This window comes from Pongo pygmaeus, chromosome 11 (genome assembly GCF_028885625.2).
Source record: "Pongo pygmaeus isolate AG05252 chromosome 11, NHGRI_mPonPyg2-v2.0_pri, whole genome shotgun sequence".
Lineage (NCBI taxonomy): Eukaryota > Metazoa > Chordata > Mammalia > Primates > Hominidae > Pongo > Pongo pygmaeus.
This window is the reverse complement of record NC_072384.2, coordinates 131,431,128-131,438,627: the sequence shown is the minus strand read 5'-3', so window position 1 is coordinate 131,438,627 and position 7,500 is coordinate 131,431,128. Positions and strand designations below refer to the sequence as shown.

At 41.4% G+C, this 7,500-nt stretch overlaps 1 protein-coding gene across 2 annotated transcripts in view; it reads right to left on the bottom strand.

The window, feature by feature from the left end:
• Positions 1-1,022: 1,022 nt before the first annotated feature.
• The window catches only part of CAB39 (calcium binding protein 39), a 107,039-nt gene continuing 100,561 nt past the window's right edge, over positions 1,023-7,500 (bottom strand). For both annotated transcript variants that reach the window (XM_054477590.1, XM_054477592.1), the window contains exons 8-9: positions 4,214-4,357; positions 1,023-3,596 (exon numbers count right to left, since the gene is read on the bottom strand). In XM_054477590.1, coding sequence (XP_054333565.1) covers positions 3,408-3,596; positions 4,214-4,357 — 333 coding nt within the window. In that variant the 3' untranslated portion in view covers positions 1,023-3,407. The remainder of the gene's footprint in view (positions 3,597-4,213; positions 4,358-7,500) is intronic.

Here is a 7,500-nt window from a genome sequence, read left to right as displayed (position 1 = left end):
GCCATGGTTAGGGAGAAGACTCCTGACACATCTGGGAGTACCTGAAGGGCGGTGTGTGCTGGGCTGCCCGCTCTTCCCCTAAAGGACAACTGGCACATTGGCAGGTGGGCTTTCTCATGACCGTGAGTGGCTCTAGCCTCCAGCATGAACAAGGTATTGGGCACTGACTGCAGCCTCAGAGCACTTCCTGATCAGGACCTTGTTGGAGCCTAACTAGGAAGGCTGGGTGAGAACTGCACTACTTCTGGGCTGCCTGAAGCGCAATGTTCTGGGGCTTCTTTGGCAAGGGGAGGAGGGCATTTGATTGGTGATTGTGGTAGAAGTGGAATTTGGGCTGAAGCGTGAATCCAGTCCTCAGCCTGGTGATCCTTGGAAGTGGCCAAGTCACAAGTTATGACTTAATGGGCCCTTGTCACCTTTGGGGAACCACAACATACAAGCAGACTAAACTACTTGACAGAAATAACGAATAGGACATTGTTATTCGGATGAAGTGTTTTTGGCAAGACCATGTCCCCTGCCTTCATTCCAGAGAATATTTCATTTACTGACAGGGGTTAAAGTCGAGGGCGGGGTTGTGAACTATGGATTACGAGGCACCCTGGAAGACAGACGAGGGACATTCTTTACAGTGCCAGAGTTCTTGTTCCTGCTTCCACGGTCCCCTTGCCTTCATGATCATTTCACGTCAGTAACCTGTGAATACTCCGGGCCGAGTGCTCTAGTTCAGCCTCGCAGTGTTGATAACAGCGAAAGAGAGGATCTACTCCTCAAACGTTAGGGTCTAAGAAATGGTGCCATTAAAAGGTGTAATTTTACTCAGGAAGGGTAAGGAAAACATGAGCACGGGGGCGGTGGGGGGGAAGTGAAGCCCCTGAACAGGGAAAAAGGCAGACAGGAATGGGTGTTAACTGTCCCTCCACTTTCAGTTGGTGACAAAATTTGGGCTTGTGTGTCTCCTGATGAAGCTGTTCACAGTAACACAAATGCAACTGTCTACAATACATCATAAAGACAGACAATGCTGTTTCTCCAAAATTTTATTTTAATTTAAATTACAGGGCCAGCCAGATATTATGATAAGAAATTCACTTTTCCTTAGGAGAAAGAAAATGCTTTCATGGCATTGTTAACAAATGTATACATCTCCACTTTTTTAAGGGTTAAAAATCACATTAAGTAACTGCCTTATGTAAAATTAAACCTTTATAACACAAAAAGAAACCACTTCCAGTATAATAGTCTTGGTAATATGAATATATTAAACGATCATAACTTCAAATGCAACATTTCAAACTTAAATGTTTTCACATTGTTTTGCTTAAAAACAAAATCCAAGAAGTCTGAACTACCTTCAGATTCCAATGCAAGAGTAACACATTAATGTTGTCTCTGACACGCTGCACCCCCTCACTGTCTTCCACCTAAAAGGCTACAACATCATTGCCAAAGTGGAAGCTGTTCTACATGTGTAAGTTGTAAGAATGAGCTTGACAAGAAGACATTTCTTCCACTTGGTGTAATCCATGTTTTTACACTAACTCCATACACACAGCACTACACCACAAAGCCAGGATACCACATCATGGCCAAGTCTTCCTTCCTAAACATCCAAGAGATTTTCTTTTCAAGGAGACTAGATTGCCTTATTTCACACAGACTCTGGTAAAGACAGTCTCAGGAAATGCCAATTATGATGTAGACTGCCATTTTAATAAAAATAAAATATATCTATATTTTCTGGAGCTATTTTCCTAACTGGTGTTCTTGAAGGTTTTAAAACCTGCTGAAACAGCAATTGGGAGGCCCATTTTACTGGCCAATATATAATTCCATTAGTAAGAGAGGCTAGCAAAGAATAATCGTATCAATTTCTTAATCAGCTGCAGCCATGCTGAATTTGAACTGGCAAACTCTGATTTGTAAGTTGTTAGTTGTGATCTTCATATCACTAAAATGAACAGATACCATTCTAATAACTTTACATAGATATAGTCTAGAAGACATTGTTCTGCCGTGGTCACAGTAACAAAAAAGTGGTGCAAAATCAGTTACTTTATAAATACTGATAATTTGCAGCATTAAGGAACAGGACATTAAAAAAAATAAATTTCCCCATAGGACACCTATGACTAGGAAGTCATCTTTTCCTAAGAGAAGCCAAAGTTTTAATTATTCAGTTCACAACTATTGTACTGGGTTACTTAGTCTAAGAAAGAAAAGGTGCTCTACAGAGGTTTCCCACACACACAAAGAATCAGCATTAATTTAGCATAATCTCTATCATTCACAGATCTGGCAGATTCATTAACTCATTTTAAATGAATAAGGCCAATAGGATGCAGGAAGGTGTGGCTGACTGAGCTCCAGGGCTGTATCGCAGCTTATTGATGGCACCCCATTAGGTAACTGAATACAAAAGATTGGTTTACTTTTTTTTTCTTTTAATGCTGTGATACTTAAATGTTAAATCAGCATTTTCATGTGATCTGAAGTATTTCAATTACATATGAGCATTCATTGTTTTTTGCAAAAACTCAGTATTAGGTAATAGTTACATACTACTACAATAACATTCCTCTGCTGTACAAATTAAACCATTTAAAAGAAATGAGCATTCTAAGAATTATATACAAAAGAAACCTTTAAGCAGTGTTGAAATGAAATGCAAGGTGTCATTGCTAGCTCTACTGTTTTAAAATATCTTTGAAAAGTAAAATTAACAAATACCCTTCAACATATCCAGGTTTACAAGTCTCAAGAAAATCAAATGTCAAAAAATTCTAGAAAGCTGTGAAAAGCATATATACATTTTCCTTATGATCTTATGAGGATTCTTTACACTTTTAAGAAGTTGCTAAGTTTCAGTATCAATTTATTCGCATGTCAACTTTATCTGCCCCCAAACTCCCATTTTGGATAGTTCCCCTCTGATTTCAGATAAAGCTCTGCGTCATCTTCCTTCAGCGAAGGTGCGCGATCTGAAGGTGCGCGATCTGACACAGGGATGCCAGGTGTGCACTTGCCACACTGCACTCAGATCGCCAACAAAGATGGGTGCAAACACATAGGTCTAATCTGATATCAATGCCCTCTTCCCTAAACCACACTCTCATCCATACATTTGCCTTCATGAACCCAGCCATGTTCAGAACTCCTGTAGCACACAGAGTCTTTGAATTCTGAAATGACACAAAGATCAAGAGAAAGCCCACATGTGCCCTAGTGTGCAAGCAGCAGCAGCTACGATCTCCAACCCGGACTGAAAAACAAAAGGGTAAAATGAAAAACCGTTCACTTAACAGCAGATTAGCAGTAATGTTCCTCATGAATCAATAAGAGTGCCTGATGCTGAATAGCTAACAGCAAATGCTGAATTTGGATTTAACATAGATGTTTATTGGAGATTAAGCTTCTTGCTGAGCTGGTCTCTTCAAATCCCTGATCTGTTTAACTAAATAGGTCTTCTCGTCGTTAAACTGCTCATCCTCCGTCCTGTCATTCTGAAACTTGCTGAGGAACTCTATGAGTTTGGTCTGGTTCTTGAGGAGGATGTCTAGGATGGGCTGTGTCTTGTTAGGATTGGCTACAAACACCTGCATGGAGAGAAACGCACATGAGGCACAGATAAAGAACAAAACGCAGCCACACCTGAGCTGCGGCCACAGCGCAGAAAAGCAGAGCTATGCTCTCCTGGGGTGGCCCTGAAGTCAGGGTCATTAGGTTTTGCTTTACAAGGCCTTATTTTACAATTTGGAAAAAAAATAATAATTACATGTTTTAACACAAATACCACTGATAAACTCATTCTGCCAGCCCTGCAACACAGTGTTTAGTATTAAATACAGACTTTGATTTTAGAATAAAATGGGCAGAAATTATTTCTCAGCACAAGAGGTCAGACTGGATTTTAAGAATGAAACCTCCACAGAAAGCATTAAGAAATACTTTTGTTTTGCAATTAATAATCTTCTAGGCCAAAGATAAATGACACTCCTCTATGAACAAACTTTCTCGTTCCCAGATCCAAATAGTAACCCGTTTCCAGGTCTATCCTTCTGTTTAAAAGTCATAGCACACAAATATGAAAAGTGACTGAATTTAATTAAGTCACCTGGATTACCAAAGTGAGGCTAATAATTTCCGTTATTTGCGAATGAAAGAAGATGAACAATTCCAGTGGACAGTATCATTGATGCTTCTAGTACTCTACCTTAAAAACGTGAAAGGCCTCAAACTGGATGTTGCGACTTTTGTCTCGCAGCAGGTTCATCATTAATTTGAGGTTCTCAGGTTTACTGATGTATTTTGTCATAATTGTGAAGTTGTGTCTATCTAGTAGTAGTTCACCGAGAAGCTGGGAAGACATTTAAACAATTACTCTTACATTGTTATTAAAACTTAAAGAAAAATCAAAGTTTAAAAAAACAATTTATTTTATAATCATCAAGTACAGAGTATTAGTAGGCACTCAAAAGACCGAAGAACTAAACTGAATTACAACCTAAAAGCTATCAAGGGCCTTCTCTCTGCCACCTGAATGCCTTCCTACCTTTCCCTGAGGAGATGAAATCTACGGGAGGCCTGACGCTTCTCTCTGCAGAGGATGTTCAAGATGCCCCCTTGGCCCCCAGTGGGAGACTCTCAAAGCTTCCCCTTTAAGCATGCATTTGTGTTAGCTCACTAAAAAGAAACTATTCAAGAAAATGGTCAAAAGTTATTGATTATTCTTGTTAACTAACAACAAACCTTAGCTTAATTTAAAACAACTATTTTTAAATTTTATTTAGCGGGACTTTCCAAGATAAAGGGTTTTGTGTCCAAAGTTTTCCATATGTGTACCCTGCACATGCCACAGGTATCGTTTTATCACAGCTAATTCAGAAGGGTTTACACAAGTGAGTATTTTTCTGCTCCTTCTTAGGTCTCCTGAAGACAATCCAGTGTTTTCTTACTGATCCCTCATCTTCACTAATTATACCAATTACGCTAAAAAACATCTGTTTACTTCAGGGTTTACTAATTTCTGGAGAGTTGGTTATATCATATAAACTCATAACTTTTAAACTGTCACTGCTTACTCTTTCCTAAAACCAGCAGTCACTTCTTCAGGTCGTCAACATGCCAACAACCTGACCAAGGCTGAGTGTGCAGAGCCGGCAGTGGGGCAGGTGCCAAGCTGTGGTCTTTGTGGGAGGAGGCAGAGCAGTGGAGAGCTTGGTCCCTGGTGCCAGCCTGCCTGGGTTCCAATCCTGGCTCCCTACTTCTTGTGAGCTCTGTAATCTTGAGCACATTACTGAACTCTGTGTCTCGGTTCCATCATCTGTATAATGGAACAGTGCCCTTCTCTCAGAAGAGCGCAGTGAGAAATGAGCATCAGTGTGCAAAGCACACATCAGGCCTGCATCTGCAGAGATGTAAGTGAGTGAGGGCTAGGGGAAGAAAAGGCGCGAATAGCGGCTCTGTGTCTTTGCTTTAATTGCTTTTGTTGCTTCCTTTCTGGGTTTCTGGCTATGTTCTAGATACTTGAAGTTTCCAGATAACTGATCTCTGGATAAGTAACTTGTCATCATATTAAATAAAAAATGAGCTGATGTACAAGAAAACAAATCTATTTTACTTAGGCTTTATAAGGAACTCATAGGAAGAACTCAAAGGAGTAGGCTTCATATCAGTGTGAATCACAAAATCTATTCTTACGGTGAGAAGCAACCAGTATCTTACAAAGACTGAAAAGTTTGTATTATGTGATTTATAGCTTTTGTGTTCTTTTTCTATCACAGAAACCAAAAAAAATCTGAATGAAGATGACTTCAAATATGTAATTCTTTTTTTATTTTTTGAGATAGTCTCACTCTGTCACACAGGCTGGAGTGCAGTGGCACAATCTTGGCTCATTGCAACTTCCACCTCCCAAGCTCAAGTGATTCTCATGCCTCAGCTTCCCAAGTAGCTGGGACTACAGGCTTGTGCCACCACACCTGGCTAATTAATTTTTGGGGGTAGAGACAGGGTTTCACCATGTTGGCCAGGCTGGTCTCGAACTCCTGACCTCCATCCACCCATCCACCTTGGCCTCCCAAAGTGCTGGGATTACAGGCGTGAGCCACCGTACTCAGCCCAAACATGTAATCCTTTACTAAAAAACTTGGAGTCTTGCATAGGGAATATAAATTTGCTGGCAACATAAATATGGGAATAAATAAATGCCAATGTGGCTACAAAAAAGAGAGTACAAATTAAAATCCATCTTTAAAGTACGGCTGGTGCTGAAGCCGCTCCATGTGTTCATGGGGCACTCACAGGCCCACCGCTAACATAAACTGCAGGAGCCAGCGACTTGCTTTATATCCATTCCTAAGGGCTTGGAAATGGTGGTCTCAGCCTTTCTTTTCATGTTGGTAATTCTGAATGGCAGAAGGGTCTTGAAGGCCTTTCTCCTTATCCAAACAGCCCAAGAATCCAACATTTGGTCAAAGTTTATGGATTTGCCAATAACCTCCCCGCTGCACCCCCGGCCCCCGCTTCCTCCCACAATGGCCCTAGAAGCTACTAACCTAGGCTATCCTGTCTGGCCTTTGTGGCCTTAGAAGATACTGACTCCAGTGAACTGTGTGCATCTGTGTAACTGCTGGCAAGAGTAGTATACCTCAGCCCTTTGAGGATCACAGAGCAGGAGAGGCCCCAGGAACCTCCACTCTCTCACACACTGATGTCCAGGGAGGAGAAACTCCTCCCACAGCTGCCAGGAAGTTCTGTCCAACCCCCCAAAGATGAAAGGACAGCAAATGATCCTCTAGCCAGGGGAGGTGGGGTCCAAGCAACAGCAATGAATGGAAAGCAAGGGCCTGGCTGGACCGTGCCTGTTCCCCAGCTGTGGCTGTCACGGATGCCCTGCTGCAGGAATTACAGCCTTACACGGAAAAAAGGCATATGCTGTTCTGAAAGAAAGTGCTGATTGAAAATGCGGACGGTGGAGTGTTCCTATCAAAGGACACAAAGTATTCTAGATGCTCCTAGTGTCCTTTAGTCTTTTCCACAGAAAGATAAGGTCTTCAAGGGAGATTTCCCCACGGTAGGAAGGGGATGAGTGGATGGAATCTTGGTCATTATCGGTCCAGACACCCATGAGGGGAAGAAGAACTCTGGGCAGAGTCAAATTTTAAATGGACCTGGCAAAAAACTGAATGAATTATGATTTTCCCCTCAAATCCTTTGTGATTTCATCTATATTTCCTGTTGGGACTGCTTACTGACAGAGTGGAGGGTATGCACTTATTAACTGCTATAAGAACTTTCTAAAGCAGGGGTCAGCAAACTATCAAGGGCCAAACAGTAAATATTTTAGACTTTGCAGACCATAGGGTCTCTGGGGCATCTATTTAATTCTGCTGCTGGAGCTCAAAACAGCCACAGACAATATGTAAATAAATGAGCACGTCTTTATTCCAGTAAAACTTTACTTACAAACACAGGCAGCTGGCTGGATTTAGCCCATGG